General features: G+C 32.6%; 1 protein-coding gene and 1 non-coding gene across 3 annotated transcripts; one reads left to right on the plus strand and one right to left on the minus strand.

The window, feature by feature from the left end:
- The first annotated feature begins 5987 nt into the window (after positions 1-5987).
- On the plus strand, positions 5988-6094 carry LOC121212851 (small nucleolar RNA R71). Its single transcript, XR_005908224.1, has one exon. It is a non-coding gene; the product is annotated as a small nucleolar RNA R71 (small nucleolar RNA).
- A 13670-nt stretch (positions 6095-19764) lies between these two features.
- Positions 19765-21369, minus strand: LOC107895179 (two-pore potassium channel 1). 2 transcript variants are annotated; one of them, XM_016820438.2, is made up of 3 exons: positions 21223-21369; positions 20193-21100; positions 19765-20112 (listed from the first exon to the last, which is right to left on the minus strand). In XM_016820438.2, the coding sequence occupies exons 2-3, from the start codon at positions 21089-21091 to the stop codon at positions 19971-19973; spliced, it is 1041 nt and encodes a 346-aa protein (XP_016675927.1). In that variant the 5' UTR covers positions 21092-21100; positions 21223-21369; the 3' UTR covers positions 19765-19970. The 2 variants fall into 2 exon arrangements, with proteins under 2 accessions (XP_016675927.1, XP_016675928.1); XM_016820439.2 differs by having other exon boundaries at positions 20193-21103; positions 21223-21325.
- Between the last annotated feature and the right edge of the window lie 1983 nt (positions 21370-23352).

Below are 23352 nucleotides of genomic sequence, written 5' to 3' on the forward strand. Positions count from 1 at the left end.
TCAAAATGAACACGGAACAAAATCATGGGGCCAATTTGAAAATAAAAAAAGTGATTTAATTGCAAAAGCTTGAAAAAGCGGAAGGACCGCGCACATAAATAACCCATTAAACAAAAACACGCGGATCCTCTAGCAGGTGGGGTCGGACGGATCGGGTATGGCCAAAACGACGTCGTTTTGGGGTTAAAGGGCAGTCCCGAAAACGAAGTCGTTTTGGGGGGCTATATAAGGCCAAAATTTTGGAAAATAAAATCATTTGTATCATTTGAAAGAAAAAAAAAAGAGGAAAGGAGAGGGGGGATTTCCGGCCACAGGGCTGGTCACCGTCCGGTCGCCAGACCGTTGCCGATCGCCGCTGTCGGCCACTGTACACGGTGACCGAAAAATTGAAAAAAGGTATTTTTTATTTTTTTGTTTTTTTATGTTTTAAAATATTATTTTTTATTTATATTTATGTATTTATAAATATGGAAGGAATAAATTCAAAAGTAAAACAGAAATGAAAATAGAAAATTCACCTTAGGGCTTTGATTTCGACTTTTGGTCTTGGGGTTCTTTGATTTCTAATATTTGGTTTAGTTTGATACTATTCTTTTACTCTGATATTTTGGAATCATTCTTTTTACTCAAAATCAAATACTTTCTTTGTATTTTTTTAGAGTTTCCGAAGAAGAAGAGCAAAAAAAAAAGTATTAGATTTGGCTTTCTTTTATAGCCATTGTACAAAAATCTCTTTCTACTTTCTGTCTTTTCGTTTTAATTGCTTGCAGGTGCTGTTGAGCGGTGCTGCAAAGTTGGTGGCCGGTGCAAGTGGGCTGACGTCGGTGGCGTGGTGTCAGAGGGTGGTTGCGGCACAAATGGGAAGGTGGCTAGGGTTTCTTGATTTGTTTTTTTTGGGGGGGTTAGGGCTAGGGTTAAATGTGGGCCTAAGTGTGGGTTAATTTAGATGGATGTGGGCTGATTGAGGTTTGGGTAAGTTAGGTGGGTTTTGGTTTTTTTGTTGTAAATGGGTTTAATTTATGGTAGGCCAAAATTGGCCTGCAACACTCGTGAATTCCAATTCAAAGTAATACCTAGACTTGGAGAAACAACCTATGATTTTAAATTCTTTAAAAATAAACTTATCATGCTTGATTCTCTAATGTCTTAAATTTTAAAAAATCAATGCATAAATCCCTATGTTTTAATTCAAGATATATCAATCAAAATCATAAATCAATTAAAATTTATCCTAAATATGATATGAGAGCTTTTCAAGAGAACAAGGTGATCATTCAGGGATTTTTCTAATAATGAAATGAATGCCCCCCACACTTAAGATGTACATTGTCCTCAATGTACAAATATAGGTATTATAGAATATAAAAATAAGATAGAGAGAGAAGTGAAACTTCCTGTATGATGAATTCCTCGAACTAGAGTTTTGGAGAGTAATCGGTTCGAGAGTGGAGGAGGATACTCCGGCGGTCGTATAGGTTCATTAGTCCATAAGCCCTGCACTAAAAGAATTTTATATCTAGTGGTAGCTATGGTCGTGGTCGATCAGGACATGGTAGTCGTGGAGAACCTTTCCCGGTGGAGTTTTTAGTTCTGATGCGATGATGAGCTTAAGAACTCTTATATAAATCTTCATCGCTGGATGGTTCGCGAGGTGGGACTGGTGATGAGATGTGGAGGTGCTCAAAAATCTACTGTAGAGTAGGATCAATGTTGTCAAATCGTTGAAAACACTGCTGCTCGAATCCGGTGAGGAGCTCAAAGATGTCAGTATATGAAACCGCCGCATGAACTGGACGAGAGGGTGGTGGTGGCTGAGTTGGTGGGTCCTCGTGCTGTGAAGGGACATCATTAGGAATGTCCTTATAGGCCTCCTCCTCGGTAGATTGGACGTGACGATATTGAGGAGGGTAGGTTCCTCGGCGCCTCCCGATCATCCTCATGCTAAGTATGCTCGAGATGCCTTGTGGAGACATCTGGCCAATGAGGGTCAAGGATGATTCTTGGGCCGCGGTGTCGAGGAGCCCAAAGTGTCGAGCCAATCGCATCACATAGGGGCCAATAGAGATGACCCCCTTCCGATGCCGCTCTGTCCGGTGCTGAATCGCAAGGGCGATGAAATAAGCAATGTTGATGATGTGTCCGTGCGACATACACCGTAAGAAGTAGGCGTCGTGAGTGTTGATGACGCCAATGCTCTCTCGCCTCTCTATAATCTTGTGAGCTAAAATGGCATGTACGTACCTCAGGGATGGTGGGAGAACTGATGCCTTGGAGTGGCTAGGATTGTAGGAGGCTGGGCCAGGGGCCAAAGTGTGCCAACACTTCGAGGGAGAAAAATATATGTGGCGAGTGAGAGCATGTAGTTTATTTTACTCCTTGAACTCCTCCATATATAAGCGTAGTGCAGCACCGAACTCTGGGACGCTTAGCTGGCAGACTAACCCATCTAGGTGAAACTGGACCATGCCGGGATCATCGTAATTTGTCATTACGGTCTGAAGATTGAACGTTGAGCATAGTTCCATTGTGAGCTCGAGGTATGTTGGTTCGATGATCCAAAAGAACAGCTCCCAAGGGTCAATGGTTAGGAGGGCCCGAATCGCATCAGCCATCTGAACTTGTTCTATGACACCAGTCGATGCAGTGGCCCGTAATTAAGGGTCGAACCTGAAGTATTTGGAAAAGCTCTTCCTGGGGCCCTCGGGGGAACTGTATGAGAGGGTGACGAATTTCCACGGTTGGACCCGGGGAAGATGACGCTCTCTTCCTCTTCTTCGAGGCAAGTACGACGATTTTCTTTCCTCGTGAAGACGACATGGTACCTGCGATTTAGAATTATCAAGTCATCTTAATGAGTGGTCAAAGTAAAAGGAATACAATTTTCAAATAAAAAGCAGAAGTTCAGCCACAACCAAACATAACTAATATAATAATTTCGTGACATTATCATTGTATGAGAATGGGCGTAGTAATGGCATGTGTAGGGAAAAAGAGTGAGGCTTTCCTAACAACTTGTTTTAACATGAGATGTATGATAAATAATCGAAGAATGAAAATTAAATGATAGACATTGGCATGGAAATATCATGAGAATAAGCATAGTAAAGTCATGGGTATGAGGTTTCCCTAATAACTTGATTTAACACGAAATGTATAATAACTAACCTAAGAATGCAAACTAAATGATAAAATAATGAGTAAAAATGAAAAATAGTTTAAAAGAAATGAAGATTATGCTAATAGTAAGCATTAGTAATAAGTAAAATAGAAGTGAAAGGAGTAAACAAACGCTAAGGGAGAGAGATTGAGCATAAAAAATAGAGTGGGAAGTGACACACAGGCGTGGCAGGGAGGCCGTGTGGAGTTGCAGCGGCTAGGGTTAGGGTTTTTGAATGGGGAAGAAAGTGAATAGTGCAGGGTATTTATAGATTTTAGGGCACACGACCATGGCACACGTTCGTGTTCCCCAATTTCAGCCCTTGTGATTCACGAATTTTGAATTTGGGAGCATCTGACATTTAGTACACGTCCGTGTTCCGTGGGCGTGTGGATCCACACGGCCGTGTCGCACGACCGTGTCTAGCTTCGTTCGCTTCTTCTACGACAGTGTGTTCAAGCCCCACGCCCGTGTTAATTTGACAGGTTCGACAACGAGTGTTAGACACGGACGTGTTGCATGCCCGTGCTAGTTTCTTAGTTTCAACCACGGGTCGTCCACACGGGCGTGCCGCACGCTCGTGTTGTTTTGGTAGGCTTGACCACGGCCATAGCGCACAGCCGTTGCGTTTTATCGTAGCCCATGTTTGGGGAAATCCTTGCCCTATTTTCACATGGCCATAAGCACCCCCGTGTACTTGGCCGTGTCTCTGTGGAAAACCTGTATTCAAAAGCTTCGTTAGTAAGTTAGATGTTGAAGACTAAATTTTTAAAGAAGTTAATACAGTTAGTGCTCGAGTTGCCTCCCGAGAAGCGCTTATTTATAGTCTAAGCTCGACTTACCTCTCCGTTGAATGATCATGGTGGTTCAAGGAATTTATGCTCCTCATTCCTGCTATCAATATTAAAATAAGGTTTTAAACGAGTGTTGTTTACCGTAAAAGTGCCGAACTTGGGATGACTCACATCCACCGTACCGAATGGAAAAATACTGAATACCGTAAGAGGGATTTCCTCATTCGGTGTGGTGGTGACAATGTGGGGATCTGCAGCATCTAATAAGACTTTATCACCAACCTTAAGTTGATTTGGAGAGGTATCGGGCTCGTTTTGGCGCAGTTTTGGTTTATCGTGTGTTCTTGGTTTATGTGTTCGCCATTCATCTAGCTCTTCTATTTGTAGTCTTCATTCCTCTTGAGTAGGTCCTCTACTATTGCTTGAGAGTGACTCATGTTCTTCCTTCAAACTCATTTTCTACAAAGTAGGTTGCACCATATTGTTAGTTTTAGTAGAATGGTTTAAATGATCACTTTCACTTCCTTATGTGTTGCTAGAATTGCGAGCTTGAAGGGTAATTGTTTTGTCTCCCACCCGAAGTGTGAGTTCACCTGTGCCAACATCAATGATTGTTTTAGCAGTTGCTAAAAAAGGCCTTCCTAGAATTAAGGGAGTGTTGCTATCCTCTTCTATGTCTAGAATAATAAAGCCAACGGGAAATATAAATTTATCGATTTTAACTAGCACATCTTCAATAATACCCCTAGGGAATCTTATAGTTTTATCTGCTAATTAAATGCTCATCCTAGTCTGTTTGGGTTTCTCGAGACCTAGTTGCTTAAACATTTTGTAAGGCATGACGTTGATATTAGCCTTTAGATCAGCTAATGCATAATTAACATCTAAACTACCAATTAAGCAAGGAATCGTAAAACTCCCTAGATCTTTTAGTTTGTTGGGTAGTTTATTTTGGAGAATGGCCGAGCAAACTGCATTCAGCTCCACATGCGACGCCTTGTCCAACTTTCGCTTATTTGCTAAAAGCTGCTTTAAAATTTTCATTGCATTTGGCATCTGCGATAGAGCTTCAATAAACGGTAAGTTAATATGTAATTTTTTTAAGAGTTTGAGGAATTTACCAAATTGTTCATCTGAGCGGTCTTTCCTTGTCGCGTTGGAGTATGGCACACGAAGGTTTATATTCGATAGTCATTGGTTTGTTTTTATTATAATCTACCTCATCTTTACTTTTGCTTTTCACTGTTTCTTGCCTCGATTCTAGCTCAGCCTCAACGACTCCTTCGGCATCTTGAATATTAATTGCGTTGAGCTGTTCCCTTGGGTTGGGTTCAGTATTACTTGGTAAGCTACCTTGTGGTCGTTCTGAGATTAGTTTGGAAAGCTGGCTTATCTGAGTTTCGAGCCCTTGAATTGACGCTTGTTGATTTTTAAGTGCTGTCCCGGTGTTCTGAAAACGGGTTTCTGACACTAATATAAACTTTGAGAGCATCTCTTCAATGTTTGACTTCTTTTCCTGTTGGTAAGGTGGTTGTTGGTAGCCCGGAGGATGTTGTGGTCTTTGATTTCCTTGACCGCCCCACGAGAAATTGGGGTGGTTCCTCCAACCTACATTATAAGTGTTACTATATGGATTGTTTTAAGGTGGAGGATTATTACCCATGTAATTTAATTGCTCATTATCCATGTTGTGGCAATAAGGTTGGTATTCCGAATGGTTTGTTCCACCTCCACTTGCTTCGCATTGCATTACTGGGTGAACCTGTGAAGAACTAAGAAAACCATTAATTTTCTTATTTAAGAGTTCTACCTGATTAGAGAGCATGGTGACTGAATCAACGTTATAAACACCGGCTATTTTTGTTGGCTTTGTCCTAATTACTTGCCACTAATAGTTATTCAGTGACATTTCCTCTATGAACTCATAAGCATCTTCAGGTTTATTATTAATGGTTCCGCCAGCAGCTGCGTCAACCATTTGTCGAGTCGAAGGATTCAGGCCGTTATGGAATGTTTGAACCTGAAACCAAAGCGGTAACCCATGGTGGGGGCACCTTCTCAAAAGGTCATTATATCTCTCCTATGCATCGTAGAGTGTTTCCTAAATCTATCTGTACAAAAGAAGAGATATCATTATGTAATTTAGCCATTTTAGCCGGCGAAAAATATTTTAATAAAAAAATTTCAGTCATTTGTTCCCAAGTAGTGATTGACCTCGTGGTAACGAGTTCAACCACTGTTTAGCTTTGTTCCTTAATGAAAAGGGAAACAACTAAAGACGTATGGCATTATCGGAAACGCCATTGATTTTAAATGTATTGCATAGTTCCAGGAAGTTTGCTAAGTAAGCGTTGGGATCTTCATCCTGCAAACCATCAAACTGAACAAATTGCTATATCACTTGAATAGTGTTAGGTTTCAGTTCAAAAGTATTTGCAGCTACAGCAGGTCTAACTATGCTCGACTCAGTTCCTGTTAGAAAAGGTTTAGCATAATCATACATAGTGTGTGGAGCAAAATTTTGATTAACTTCAATTGTAGGAGGTAGCTAATTGCCTTGATTTTTAGCCATCTCTTTGGTTGGGGGTTGAGTATCATCTTCTTGCTCGTTTTCTGTGTATCTTAAGCTTCGCCTTATTTCTCTTTGGTTTCTACGAATTGTGCGATCGATTTCTTCGTCAAAAAGTAGTGGCCTTGACGGGTTTCTTCTAGTCATAAACTATAAAAACCTACCAAGAGAAGGAAAAAGTAAATTAATAAGTAATAATAATAATTAAATTAAATTAAATTTCAAGAAAAATAAATGGCTAAAGTAATAAAAATTGAGCGTTCCTAATATCTTAGTTCCCCGGCAACGACGCCAAAAACTTGATTGCGTTATTTCTTGATAGGTTTTAAATATTTATAATTAATCGTTCTTGAAACTAACTATTATCGCAATGTACGCAAGTGTACCTATCGAACAATAGTATAGTTTTAGCAAGACCAGATTGTCGAACCCAAAGGAACTAAAAGTACTAGTAATGACTGTCTTTTTATTATCTAGCGTAAGAATAATGGGGTTTTGTTTTAACTAACTAATTATCTAAACTAAGAACTCACAGAGAATAGAATTGGAGAATTGCTTTTGGGAAAATCAATTGAATTAAGACAATACCTAAGGAAAAATCCACCTAGACTATACTTGTTATTCTGGCTCCGAATCGGACGATTTATTCATTTAACTTGTTCCGTAGAGATACCTAAGTTATGTTATTTTCCCTATTCAAGACTAATAACGTCTAATCCCTAGATTGAATAATCGAGACTTTTCTCTAATTAACACTCTAGGGTTACATTAACTTGATCTATGGATCCCCTTATTAGGTTTTACCCTAATTCGGCAGAATCTTTTCACCCTATGTCTAGGCGTGCAATCAATTTCGCTTAATTATGACAAATGTACTCTTAGACAGGGTCTATTCCTCCTCTGAATAAGAGCTTATCTTGAATCAGTATCTTGGGATATGAAAACAAGAATTAAGAACACATAATTAAGAACAAGTTAAATATTTATAATACAATTCAGAAAATAATAACAAGATTCGTCTTAGGTTTCATTCCCCTTAGGTATTTAGGGGATTTAATTCATAACTAAATAAGAAAGCATCTCAGAATAATAAAGAATACAAAACATAAAGAAAACCCAAAACTCCTAAAGGGGAATTGAGGAGAGATCTTCAGTCTTGATGATGAATTTGGCTTCTAAGTTAAATCAATCGGCTTTCTTGGAGTAATTCCTTACTCTTTATTCTGTGTGTCCCCTTTTCTCCTCTTCTAAGGTGTATTTATAGGCTTTGGAATGCCTATGACCCCTCAAAAGTGGTCTTTTCCGAATTGGACTCAACTTGGGCTTAGCAGGGACACGCCCGTGTGACACGCCCGTGTTCGATTACTTCAGGCCGTGTTCGAGCCTGCCAAATTGACACGGCCGTGTGGGCTACCCGTGTGAGGAGGTCCAGGCCGTGTTAATTTAGTACTTTGGCCCATTTTCTCCGTTTTTGGCCCATTTCTCGTTCCTTTTTCTCTCCTATGCTCTCCTAAGTATAAAACATAAAATTAAAGCATTAGGAGCATCGAATTCACCAATTCTAATGGAAAATCATCCATAAAATGCGTTTACGGTCTATCACTACTCCATAAATCATTTTTAGGTGTTAACAATTCCGGTTGCTAAAAATATTTCCTTAATGTTTGAAGTATTCTTGAGTTGTCGGTGATGCAATATCACCCCGAGCCGCACACATTTCATAAATCATGCCTACTAGGAACCATTACCTCCAAAGCCTATCCCGAGGAAGTTAGGTTCGAGGTGGTTTTTCTTTTTACGGTTAAGGGTGGAAGTCTACGTGAATGTCTCAATCGAAAACCGTTATGTAATAATGGATCGGGGGTATAACGGGGGAGCCAGTTCACAATCGTTACGCGACCACAAGCTTAATCATTTCGGATACCCGAAATGATACCCTATAAAGATCATATAGAATTTTGAAGGCATATTGATACGGAAAAACTCTAGGGCTTCTCGCTATAATCAGTGTAATTTTTTCTCCATTTCCAAGCAACTGGTACCTTTAACCTTCCTTTTTATTCGAAGGCTAGCACCGTTATAGACGCAAAAGGACTCTCAAGTGGCGAGTGATTGTTGCAGTGCAATAAAGATGATACTCCTTTCGAAATGACGACGATTGTCTTTATTAAATAAGTCATTAATAACTACAACTGCTACTGCGTCGACCCGAGTTTGACCTCTACTGTGCCGGAACATCCGCTCTCCACATGAGAGCCCTCTTGGGCCCACATCGGTGTCAACCTTCGAATAAGAATGAAAGGTCAAAGATACTGACTGCTTGGAGATAGAAAAAAAAATTACGTTGATTACACCGGAAGTCCTTAGAGCTTTCCGTATGATTATGGCCTCAATCTTATATATGGAATATATAGGGCATCGTTTAGGTATCCAAAAAGCTTAAACTCCTAATCGTGTGACGACTGTCACTTGGCCCCCAAGTTATACTCGAACCTGTGACTGCATCTCGGCTGCTGACTGGGACCTCCACCTAGACTTCGACCCCTAATTATATCAAACATTATTACCCCAAAACTAGATTTCCCCACAATGGATTTCTGAGGTGATGGTCCTATCTTGCTATGACATATGAAATGTATGTATTTTGAATCAACCTATTTCTCTCTCCAAAAATCAATCTATTTACCTAAATAAATAAAAAACCCAAATTCCTAATTTAAAAAATCGTCATATTATGCTAATTTTGCTTTAATTTGAGGAAGTTAATTTCTTAAAATTGTTGTCAATTCATTGATATTATCTTTAAATTGGGCTGAAGTTTTATTTCCAGCTTTTTAATGTGAGTGTAGAGCGATGTATATATATATATATATAAAATAAATTTCAAGTAAAAAAAGTGGATTTGAATTCCTTTCTTATAAAAACAAAAGTAAAGAAAACGAAGGGGTATATTAGGAAGGAAACACTAGAGCAGATTAGCAACAAGGGTAAAAAGGAAAGTAATCAATCACACCAACCCTGCTAAGAAACTCCAAAACACACTCTTTCCTTCCACCTCCTTTTCTGCATCACAAGTATGGAGATCCCAGGAAAACTTGTGAAGTTAAAGTTCCCAATAATCCTAACACTCACCCTTTCACTTGCTCTTTCTTTACTCATAATTTTTGCGCCTTCTTTTCTAACCATTTTAACCTACTTTTGGCCTCTTTTCCTCTCCACTGCCCTCTTCCTTATAGTTGTCATCTTCTTTGCCAAAACCTCCGCTGACTCCCTGGCCGATAAGCCCGGTGAAGGCATCCTTGACTACGTTGCTGGCCATCCCGAACTACCTCTTGATTCTTACAAATCTGACTAGGTTCTTTTCCAACTCACTTGTCTCATCTCTAACTCTCTTTGCTGTGTTTTCCGTTTTTCGTTTATCTTTTTATATTTGAACTGTAAATTTCGGGTGGAATAATATTAATATTAATAATGAATTACTTTAATCACTACTGTTTTTCTTTACCTTTTTGCATTTTTGAGTATTTAGTTCTATTAACACCTTTTAATTTATGAATAAATTATTCAAAAAAGTATGATTGTGATTTGACACTGCTTTATTAATTTATAAAATTGAAAATGAAAATAAGTATAAACAGTCATACAAATAGAAAAAGGAAATTGTGATATTTATTTTTGCAAATATAATACGAAGTTTGTTCTTATATGTATTGATAATTATTTTTATTTTATTTCACAAATAGAGTAAAAGATATGCTTTTATTAATTTTTTAGTTTAAAATTACAAAAAAAGAAAAAAAAAGTGCTCTGAAATATTAACATCACAATAAAATGTTTTAAGGAAAATATGAAAATAGATACAGCGTAGGCATAATATTCCATATATTCCTTCACGAATAATCTGAGACGTTGAATATCTGGATCTGGTATATACGTTCCTATGTTTGTGTGATGGAAAATTGAAAGAGGGGTTTCAGCTTTCCAGAATGATGTTGGAGTCGCTGTTTAAAATGGGCCCCTTTTTCAAAAACACAATCATTCAGCCATTGATATTTGACGTAACACCATTGAGTTTGGGTGATGCATGTGTTTCGGATCGTACCAGTCATGCCTTGTTTCATTTGCCTTCTGTCCAAATCTTTTCATATGTCAATTCAATTATTTTATTTTCTATTTTAAATATTAGGATGAACTTTTGAAAATTATTTAATAATTTTGACTCACTTTTACTTTCAGCATTCCACCTAAAATTTAATATTCAGATTTTGCTTTTCCAAAATGTTAAATCTAAAAATTCGATTTTAGAAAATCAAAGCTGGTAATTAGATTTTTAAAATTTCCATAATTAAAAGGTCGATATTGCATTAGGACCCTCATTTTAATATTTGCATTTGCAATTGCAAATTCAAACTCGATTAGATATGTGATTAATTGCTATAATTTGAGCATTATTTTCACATTAGGGGTCTTAATAATTAATTCCATATTTGGGTTAATTTCTTTATGTGAATCTATGTTGACGTGTTTATCTCAGAATAATAATTTTATTATTTTGACCAATTATCCACTACAATGAAAAATTCTGTTCATCGAAATTTGTTGTACTTGTGCCCCCATTCACCGTTTCCATTGCTCTGTTTGCAAGGTGAAGAGCTAAAAACAAATTCCATGTTTTCAGCCGAAACTAAAATAGTAGGTCTTCAAGAGTTGCTGTTAAGAGTGATGAGGAGGTCTTTATAATCAGTTTCAATAATAACCTTGTTCTAATTATCGGAGATCTTGTTAGAGCATTAAATCAGTACTACTGTTAAGTTTTCTTAAAACAAACCTTTCTCCATGTCACATGTTCCATCCTCGTATATGATATCGTAAAAGTGGTGGTAAATTATTCTTGGACACCATCCAGGCCAAGAGTTTTAAGAGACCCCACTGCAAACATCACTCTCCTAATTCCATCATCCTAATAATATGGTTTCGATAAGTTTTTATTGGTTGCTTATTGTCACATCATATGTTTGAATACAAAAAATGGGAGTTCCAAATGGGGTGGACAAAATCAAAGTATAGATACCAAAATGACTGAAAAATCCTAAGTGGTAATTTCCTTATTTCTTTGAAAAGCGATAAACGTGACAAAATTTTTTATGTTGGTAACTTTTTTTTTTTAAATTTTGGTATATGATATTTGCAATGAATCGTGTTGTGGATTGAACAAAGTTGGATAACTCGTATGCTTACAAGTGATTCAACGTAGAATGGGGTCGGGTTGGGGTGTTTGGGTTCACAAACAACAAATTTTTCTTGGTTTAATACAGGGTTTTCAATTGATGGCTTTTGAGGTGTTGGTAGATTTCGAGAGTGATTTATCAAATAAAAGTTTCACTCTCCAAATTGGTCTACTGTGGGTATCAATGTTGTTGTTGGTGATTCGAAGTTTGGATCAATCGCGGCTGAGGCGATGGCTTCTACAATAAAAAATATGGCTATGACTTATGGGCCACAATAAAGATTTTGGAAAATATGGTTTTTATTTTAGTAGAAAGTTCTTTGGATCGAGAGAGGAATTATAGTAAACAAATGAACAAGATGTACATAAAAAAGGCGGAGAGGAAGATTAAAGTAGATTCAGTAACATTTGAGCGTTGTAGCAGGTGGTGGTCAGTGAGGTGAAAAAAAGGCAAATATGATTGACGATCAGATTTAACAAAGAAATAAGTTGAAAGAATTTAAGGAAGAATCCTTTAAGAGTTTAAAACGCTGACAATGTCAAAAGTGCCAAAAGTCTTTTCACCTGTTGTGAAAGGCTCCAATTTATAATGTTTCAAGAATGGGAGTTACAAAGCTAATAATTAATGAGAGTAATGATATATATTTTTCCAGTTACAATTGAATTAATGATTAAGAAAGGGACACTCAAAGATTTTGTTTGTGATGATGAATAGTGAAGAAGAATTTATTATGTTTTTGAAAAGAGAGAAAAACATTCGGCGTTACAAGAAAAAGTTAAGGAGAACTCTTAATTGTAAAAATAAATTTTCTTTCAAAATCGAAATTGTGATCTCAAAACTACTGTTCTGATTTTATCGAAAACGAGCTGTTACATTACCTCTATATCTGATCCATTAAGCTAAGCTCTTCTGAACATTCCAAAAGTGAAAATAACCCAAGAGCTCTGCCATATTTCAGGGTTACTACCACTTCTTCTACTTTGGTGAAGCGGTATCACGTGAAACATTTTTCGCAAAACATCTCTTGAAACATAAGACGATGATTGTTCTTGGATGAGAGTTGTTCCTAAACTTGGATAGGAGTTGTTCCTAAATAAGAGTTGTACTGTGGAGATGTTTTTCTTGGTAATTAGCTTGCTCTGAATAATGGCTCTTTCGGAAAGAAAAAAACACAATTTTCCTGAATACAAATTGTTTCAAATAATGATGGTTCTAAACATAATTATTTCTGAAACGTTACTATTCTAAACAAAAGCTATTTTGAACTTTAGTTGTTTTCAAATAACAACTACATTGGATGACAACTATTCTACTTAAAGTCCTATTCTGAACATAATTATTTTAGGCATAATTATTCTCGAATAACAATTATTCTAAACAATAACTATTCTAAACAAGAATTGTTGCTCTGGAAGAAATATGCTTGGAAGCACAATTTTTCTTGAACAATAATATTATTTATTATCTATAATTTTATTTTTGATTCTTGCCTTCGTTTCTGCTTCTTGATGGTTTTGGAATTTTTTTTTTGTGTGCTAGAGAAATCCACCCGTGATGGTGACTAGAAATGGTGCAGCCACCAGTTTTTGAAAATTTCTTTTGGGAGCATTTGGGCCTTTTTATCAAAATAACCCTGTAATTTTAATTAAGTACTAAAATGACATACTTTTTTTATTAAATACCAAAATGACCTGAAATTTACAGTAAAAGTTGGTGGAGCCAAATTATTTGGCGCAACCAACTTGCCACGTCAACAGGGAGCATAAAAATTTATTTTTTGGTGGAGCCATGTAGAACGGCGCCACCTGTATAAATACCAGGGAAATACTGAAATTTTTGAAAACATGAGAGGACTTCAAAAAAATTAATCATTTTTCTAGTGAAGCCAAATTAAATGGCGCCACCAAATTCTGCCACTTTTTTTTATTTACTTTTTTACTTTTCTTTTGTCTTTTCCTCTTTATTTTATTTTATTTATTATTATTAACTTTAAAAATTTTGAAATATATATTTGAAATATTTTATTAATATATATTTTGAAATTACTTTTTAAAATTTTAAATATTATTTTTTTAATATTTAAATATTTTAAACTTTCAAATTTATTATTAGTTTTATAATAATTTAAATATTATTTAACTTGTTTTATAATATTTTAAATTATGATTTTTAAATTATTTTTAAAGATATTCAAACCATTTTTTAAATTCTATTTAAAAGTTAAAAATAATATTTTATTTTAAAAATTGAAATTTAAATTAAAAAAATTAAAAAAATATTTTTCATTTTCTAGAAATACTGTAAATTTTAGTGTTTTATTATCTTTTGTCTTTTTCTTTAATTTTTTTCTTTTTTTAAGCTTTATATTTTTCTTGTTTTATTTTGTTTATTTATTTATTTATTTATTGTTATTAATTTTAAAAAATTTAAAATGTATATTTGAAATGTTTTATAATATATATTTTAAATTTTAAATTATTTTTTAAATTTTTAATATTATTTTTTTAAACATTAAATATATATTTTTAATAATATAAAATATTTAAATATTTTAAAGATATGACCTTTCAAATTTATTATTAGTTTGTTAATATTTTTAATATTATTTAATTTGTTTTATAATATTTTAAATTATGATTTTTAAATTATTTTTAAAGATATTAGCTTTTTAATAAAAATAACCCCAAAAATTTAATTAATTATATTTGGCTCCACCAAATTTTACTGTAGATTTTAGGTCACTTTCGTGTTTTATTTTGAAAATGAAAAATATTTTTTAATTTTTTTATTAATTCAAATTTCACTTTTTAAAATAAAATATTATTTTTAACTTTTAAATAGAATTTAAAAGATAGTTTGAATATCTTTAAATAATAATTTAAAAATCATAATTTAAAATATTATAAAACAAATTAAATAATATTTAAGTTATTATAAAATTAATAATAAATTTAAAAGTTTAAAATATTTAAATATTAAAAAAATAATATTTAAAATTTAGAAAAGTAATTTCAAAATATATATTAATAAAATATTTCAAATATATATTTCAAAATTTTTAAAGTTAATAATAATAAATAAAATAAATAAATAAAGAGAAAAAGACAAAGGAAAAGTAAAAAAGTAAAAAAGTAAAAAATAAAAATAAAAATAAAAAGATTGACATGGCAGAACTGGTGGCGCCGTTAATTTGGCTCCACCAGAAAAATGGTTAATTTTTTTGAAGTCCTCCCATGTTTTTAAAAATTTCAGTATTTCCTTGGTATTTATACAGGTGGCGCCATTTTACATGGCTCCACCAAAAAGTTAATTTTTTATGCTCCCTGCTGACATGGCAAGTTGGTGGAGCCAAATAATTTGATTCCACCAACTTTTACTGTAGATTTTAGGTCATTTTGGTATTTAATTAAAAAAGTGGGTCATTTTGGTACTTAATTAAAATTAAAGGGTTATTTTGATAAAAATGCCGGAGCATTTGGTAACTACTATTTCAGAATTTGGATTTAGATTTTAAAAATAATGTAAATTAAGTAGTAAACATTTTAGAAATATAACATTTATAATTAGGGGTAAGTAAAACTCGATTCGACTTGAAAAAATGGAAAAAGAAATCGAATTTCGAGTTAAACGAATCGAGTTATTCGAGTCAACTTGAATTTTTTTTAATTTCGTGTTCGAATCGAGTTGAATTTTTAAATTCGAATAACTTGAATAATTCGAATATCAAACTATAATATTTTACATTTTTATCCTAAACTCCCAAACCTTTTTATTTTTCCCTCAAAACTATTACTCCTTCTCACTTTTCCCCCAAAACTTTTACTCCCCTCCTATCCCAACCCCCCATTTACCCAAAATCCATTTCCCCCCAAAATTTTACTTTCCCATTTACTTTTCCTCAAAATTTTACTCTCAAAAACCCTCAAAGCTTTTTATTTTCCGCCAAAATTTTTACTCCATCCCACTTTCCCCCTAAAACTTTTAGTCCCTTCCCATCCCATCCCCCATCTACCCCAAACTCATTCCTAGGGCTGTCAAATTTCGAGTAAAGCCGAATTGATTCGGTTAACCGATTGAATTCGGTTAATCGGTTATTTAACTAAATTAATTCAGTCGAGGGTCGATTAATAATTTTTTGGAAGTTCGGTTAACGGTCAATTTAGTTCGAAATTGGTCAGTTAACTGAATTAACCAAATTTAATAAATAATATTATAATATTAATTATTCGGTCAGTTCGGTTAATTTTTTAGAAATATAAATTTATCGGTTGGTTAAATCAATTAATTTTTTATATGTTTTATACTTGTTTTAACCAAAAATAAAATATATGTATATATAAATTTCGGTTAATTCGATTAACCAACTGAATTAACAGAAAAATTCGGTTTGGATAACGGTTAAGGGTTTAAAAAAGTCAGTTAATTCGGTTAATGGTAGTTCGGGTTAGTTAACCAATTGAACATCCCTACCAATCCTGTCCCCCCAAATTTTTTTAATAATTTCCCTTCAAAATTTTACTCCCCTATTTACTTTCCCTCAAACTTTTACTCCCCAAAACCTTTTATTTTCCCCCTAAACTTTTACTTCTCACCCTCTACTCCTAAATAAAAAATCAAAATTATCCAAAAAAATCTCTAAACATAAATAGTAATAATTTTATTTTTATCTACTATTTATATTATTAAATTAAATTTCATATTTTATATTATTTATATTATTGAATTGTTTAGTCATATTGAATATTTATATTAAAATTAAATTATTAATAATGTCATAAAATATTCGTGTTAAAATTTTATATTGGTATCAATTTCACATTTTATCTTTAAAATAACTTTTATTAAAAAAAATTATATTTTTACATTTAATATATTTTTTAATTCCAAAATACATAGTGACAAGAATATGAAAATAATTGAAACAACTAAGCAAGCAAAGAAACTAACCTGTATATAAAAGATTAATAAAAAAATTATGAGGTGATGAAAGTTAATAAAAAAATTGAGTACGGTGGACAAATTTTATTATAGTCAGTGATAGTGGTTACAAGGACTCAAAATTATTTTTTAAAATTTAACTCGAACAAATATATTCGATTAGATTCGAATTCCATCTCACTCGACTCGATTCAAGAAAATTTCAAATCAAATTATGATGATAAAATATGATTCGTCAACTCGATTAACTCGAAATTTTTTTATTCGATTCGATCGAACGCTCACCCTATTCATAATTATTTCTCAAATCCATGAATTTGTTAGAAGCTTGATTAGTAATGAATTTGAAATCCTTAAAATATTTTTGGATTTGATAAATCCATATTTTTATACTTTTTTAATAAACCTTATATTGAATCTCAATTTGTTTGTCCACTTTACTCTTACCATTTACATAATAATTGAAATCCAAATTTTCAAATCCAAATCTACAAATGGAGTATTTATGAATTTCCTTTGTCTTTAAAAAAAATTCAAGAAAAAGTAATAATTTTTTGAATGAGAATTCAAATAAAAAATATTACCCGTATGTTTAACTTTTTTTAATTAGATAAATCTCAAAACTATACATAAACTTTGTTTAATATATAATTTTATACATAAATTTTGATTTTGTGTAATTTTATATGAAATTTTTATGTGATCCAGTTCTCACAAATTATTAACACAATTATTGATCTAAGATCATTTTATGTTTATATACTATATAAACAAATAATTATATTTATTCAATATAAAAATAATTTGATGTATTTATTTTTTTAAATAGATATAATTAAATTAAAATTAAAGTTTATTATGTATAATTTCACATTGAATAAAAAATTATATATAATTTTAAGATTTGTCTTTTTTAATTTAATATGTATTTATTGATAGGTTAGACGTGTGACATTATTAAAAAAAACTAATGGTTTTAAATTTATGGAGTAGAATGTTTGATGGATCCTAAGTTTTTCTACCAATTTAGACAGAAAAAAAAAGCTTAAAAATAGTCTTAAAGTCATTGTTTTCATAATTCAATAGGATCATACTGTCAAACTAATTTGACTGAAAATTGATTCAGAATAATGGGTTATATCAGTTGACCAATAAACTAATTGAATTAATGAGTTGAATCGATTAAACTAATTTTCTTTATTTTTTAAAATATTTTTAAAATTTAATAATTTATTTAATTGAATCATGGAAAAAGTTTTTCATTTTAATACATTTAGGGAAGTTGGAGTAAATCTAAGGATCCGTTTGTTTACTAGAAAAACATTTTTCGGAAATTATTTTCCTAATTTTCCAGTGTTTGTTTGCTTGAAAGTAACTTACATTTGTAGTTTTCTAGTGTTTGTTTGCTTGAAAATAACTTACATTTATAAAACGTTTTCAAAAATACTGGAAAATGAGAAGGGATTTTAGGGAAAATGTCTTATAGATTTTTAATCAGTAAGACATTTTCCGGAAAATCTTCCTCCACTCTCACCATATCCTATTAATACATACTTCATTTGGTTAAATTATACATTTGAATGAAAATTGTATTATTTGTAAAGTTCTTTCTCTCCTTTTTACAATGTCAATTGAGTGAAAATAATTGTTACAAGATAAAAGATTCTGATTTTTCTAGCACGAAATTGCTTATATTATTTGGTAATTAATTTCAAATTTCGATTGTAGTTTTTGTCTAGAAAATTATTAAACTAGAAAAATCAATTGGCATTGTAAAAAGGAGAGAAAGAAATAAACAGACATAATTTAGTCAGATGAATAATTTAGTCGGATGAAGTATGTATTAACAGATATACTTAAAATCTAGTTTACCCATAAATAAATCATTGCAATATATGTAAAAACAATTAAAAATATAAATTTATTAATATATATAATAATAAACTCAGATAAACAATAAAAATATAATAAATTCTTAAATATATATTTGTTTAATTTAAAACAGCTTTTATGAAATATTTTTCAGGAAATCTACCAAACAACAGAAAATATTTTACACAGATTCATCCAAACACCAGAAAAGTAAATCATTTTCAGAAAAGTAAATCATTTTCCAGAAATTATTTTCCGGAAAATATTTTACTGGCAAACAAACGGAGCCTAACTTAAAATAGCTGAAAAAAAGTCGGCCTAGGATGCGCTTTTCACCATGACCATGACTAAGAACCATGCTTCTTCCTTATTCGAAAACCTGGGTTGAAGCTGTGAGATGTAGGTGTGAGAATTCGATTGAGTCGAGTCAAATCGAGTAAAAAAATTTTGAGTTAGTCGAGTTAACGAATCCTATTTTAGCAACCGAACTCAATTTGAATTTTTTTCGAATCGGATCGAATCGAGTCAAAAAATTTCGAGTCAAGTCGAGTCAAGTTAACGAATCTTATTATTTATACTCAATGTTGCGTTTATATGAACCGATTATATAACTAATAAACAAAGTATAAAATTATTTAACTACATAAACAATATAATTGTTCTGCCTTTTAACTTAATGAGTAAACAATTATCAAAACAATATAGTTTTTCCTTTTAATTTAATGGTTTTAACTTTTAACTTTAAAAAAAGGTAAACATTTATCAAAATGGCGTAGTTTTGCCTTTTCTTATCCAGATTTTCGGATAACTCGAATTGTATAATTTATATTCAAGTTAAACCGAAAAACTTAATTTTTTATTTGAGTTGATCTAAATAACTTGATTAACTCAAATAACTCAAACTATTTAATTTAAAATTTAAAAATTATCAAATTTTTAAAATCAAATCAAATTTTGCTCACCCTTAATTGGATTGAAAGCGTGGAGTAATAATAGGACAAAGGCTTAATCATCCCAACCACTTTAATGCCCTGCTTGATTACAAGTCTACGCTACATGGACTCTGCAATCTCAATAGATTTACATCCATTTATAAAAATACTAATTATTGCTTCTTTAATCTCAAAATACATTTATTTTTAAATGATTATATTAAATCATAAATTTTGTAGAAGTTAAAAAAAAAAGAAAAAAAAGAAGGTAGAATAAAGCAAAAACCCATCGTTATTGCAATAAAAATACATTATACGTACGTCCAATATGGTTTCAAAACATAAGTAGCATGCAGTTTTTACAACATATACTCAGGGATTGCCTAGCAAATTTTATGGCTTCCAAGGAGAGTATTTCAACGTAAGGAAGGTTGAAAATTAAGGGCTAGTATAATTGATGATCTTTTGACGGTATGATCGTCATTTCTTTTCCGATGATTGAGCTGGAATCACATCGAAAACCGATCGATCATCGACACCAGCATCCTTCATAGCGCATGAAATATCCTCTTGCTTGATCTTTCTCACCTCTTTTAGCTTATATAAAATGAAATCAGCAGCCCTATAGAAGAAACAAACAATTAACAACATTGTATATATTATTGAAGTGATTTTAGAGTAAAAAACTCATAGCAATTTTACCCATGAACTTTGCCTTTCTCAAGATTATCAGCAGCTTCAAAGTCTTTCTTGTCAATAATGTTACTTGCAATAACCCACTTCACTAATTTCTTTGCTTCAATATCTGTGTAAACCTCAGCAACGTAGAGAAATAGTTGGCCTAAACAGGAAGTTCCGGTGAATATCCAAAGTACGCCAAACATTCGACCGAATTCACTCGAGAAACTCTCATCTCCGAACCCTACGGTTGTCATGGTGGTACAAGCACAATACACTGCATCTTCGATTTCCATTCCTTCGACGTTAACCAGAACGGAGACCCCGATGACAAAATGCACCGCCATAGCGATCAATGATATTATACACTTGGTGTAGTCTATTTCTATGCTTTCAATCTCGTTAAGGGCTTCCATCGGACCCATTTTCCTAGCTGTGTGAAGGGCATTAATCAGCACCTTTTGTTGCTTGAAAACCAAGTATTTAGCAGCTAGTTTCACTACTATTCCAAACAGAAGCATCCCTACGGTGATGAAACCAGTGCAAACCACTTGTGAAAGGAAATCGTGAGGGACAAGGTCTCCATAACCAACAGTGGTCATTGTCACCACAGACATATACAGAGAATCAATGAAATCATTAGTTTTTTTCCCTCTGATGTGGTTTCTTAATGCCAAAAAGCTTAAAGTTCCAGCACCTATATAGATAACATAGTACAGTCCGAGCCACTTAAGGTCCGGAAGATTGGTCCGAGGATCACAATTTGTAGCTACTGAAGTGGCTTTGCAACTCTGAAAGGTGGTTTTCTTGGGGCCATTTTTATCATTTGTTAAGTTTGGGGAATCTGTAGCAGCCATTGGCAACTTGGTCTGCTTTGCAGCATTGGCAGCCATTGCAATGATTGAGTTGAAGTGACCCAACATTAAGACAACCTGCTAGAAGAATTACAATGTAAAATTTCATAGTTATATTATCTTTATATATATTCAAATAACATTAGAGAGCTAAAAAAAACAAAGTGATCAAACAATGATACAGAATATTAGAAACTTACCGATTTCGAGGAGATTACAACAATTCAAGAAAGAAAAAGCTTAAAATCTGGTATTATGCTAAGATTCTTTACCTGAGATACCAAATTTGCAATTCAATATAAAATGGTTGTAAGTAGAAGGGAGTTGGGTTCCAACCACATTGGAAAGTTCCTGGAAAGATCCCAAGTTGATGTCGTTTTGTGATGCAAAGATATTAATTTGCACCTTGGAGTGAAGATGGGTTTTTTATGCTAGTGTGCTGAATTTATGGGAAATTTCGCATGAACATCCAAAATGGGAAATTTCAATAGTTAGTGACAAGTTGGATTCCCCCCCCCCCGGCCCCTTTTAGACAAAGCTGTTGTGACGACTTGATAATGACACTATCAATATTTTCGTGTCCAGTAAATGTTGTACACTTGGTTGAGTGTGTGTCAAGTCTATACATGTTCGTCATTTGGTGTTAATTATGTAAGAGATGACTGAAATCTGCAAGTATGTGTTTCTGCAGTTAACCATAACTATGATGATGAGAGTATGTTGGGATATTTTCGTTTCCAGGAATCATATGTTGAAAGATTTTGGACTGAAAATTGAGAAATAAAGTTGATTCTGAATCACAGTTGTTTTGAATTGTTGTGCTATTGCAGGTAACTGAAAAATGGCCAGTCATCTGAATTTGAGCATGAAAGGCTTGCCATCAAAGTTACGAACTTGTATATATACATATACATCTAAGTTACTAACATTTTGACTAAAACTTTCTCAAAAAAATTTCTAAACCCAAGTTTTCTATTTTACTTTATGGATTCTATTACCCTTCCCCTTGGCTTAATTATTAATTATTATTATTTATTAAATTATAGAGTAAATATTTTAATATTAAAGTAATTTATACTTTTAAATTTAAAATTTTATTACCTCTATTTTTTAAATTTAAAAATTCAGATCCAATTGTTAACACGACATCATTAATTTCTATTGTTAAATTTGTTGGTGTAAAATTTTGAAATTAAAAAAAAAAATCCACTTTATAACCATGTAACAAAAACAATGGCATTCTAATTGACTTAAATTTAACAAATAATTTTATTAGTGTTAACAACTCTTAAAAGTTATATTAACATTTTGATCAAAATAAAATATTTGGGCTAATCAATGAGATTGTAAAAAATTAAGATACTAAATTATATAAAAAATTAAAAGTATAAAAATTAAATCTTAAATGCAAATGCATCACACTCACAGGGATCAAAATTGAAATTTGAAGATTTCGTATATAATGCAAAAAAAAAAGTGTTAACGAGTGATTTATATACAGTTATATAGATTACGGGCTATAATAGCATTAATCTGGAATATAATCCCCTAACGAAGACTGAGCACTATGATTTAACTTCTGACTACATGCATTACTTTGGCAAGCACTATTCACTTTACATTATTGACTGACATACCATTAATTTACTATTCGACGTTAACACTATTTTAATTTTCTTAAAAAATTGTAAAAACAGAGTTTTGTTGAGTGCTTTTTAGCCGCATTGATATTGTTTTTCTCCTTTCTCTATTGTAACTGTTGTGACTACATCTTCTTCAAGCTCTATAGTCTTGATGGAGGATGTTGAGTACATTTTTATCCTAAGCTTTCTATATTCTATTTTAATTTTGGTCCAAGCTAAGAGTATGCTAGCATTGGGCTTTGCTTGTAGAAACCCCACCATGTGTTGATCTAGAGCAACAAGTTTTGTATTTTTACCCAAAAATTAAATGGGATATTAAAGGTTGTATTTTTCATTATTGAATTTATCTGTCAGAACCGAAAAAAATATCTGACATAAAACTTAATAAATTATAAATTAAGTTTTTTCATGTCAAATCATGAAAAATAAATAAAGAACAAGAATAAATGTGGAAGCATACCTAAATTCATTGATTTTTTAAAATTTTTGAATTTTTTGTTTTTTATATTCCAAATTAGCACACAGGTAGACCTGTCCATGGGTCGGGCCAGCACACCCAAAAAGTAGGAGAGTTTGGATAAAAATATAGGCCTGAAAAATAGGCTTAGGTCCGGCCTCGGTGTAAGCTTTTTTTACCAGAGCCCAGCCTAGCGTGGCCTGAATATGCAAAAAAAATTGTTGTTCTTT

The sequence above is a fragment of the Gossypium hirsutum genome, chromosome A13 (genome assembly GCF_007990345.1).
Source record: "Gossypium hirsutum isolate 1008001.06 chromosome A13, Gossypium_hirsutum_v2.1, whole genome shotgun sequence".
NCBI lineage: Eukaryota > Viridiplantae > Streptophyta > Magnoliopsida > Malvales > Malvaceae > Gossypium > Gossypium hirsutum.

Bases quoted from the DNA above. Each gene is read 5' to 3' on its own strand.
- LOC107895179 (XM_016820438.2), bottom strand. From the start codon at position 21,091: ATGTTGGGTCACTTCAACTCAATCATTGCAATGGCTGCCAATGCTGCA. The intron at 20,113-20,192 runs GTAAAATTGCTA...TTTCTTCTATAG, and splicing joins GAGAAAGGCAAAGTTCATGG to GGCTGCTGATTTCATTTTAT.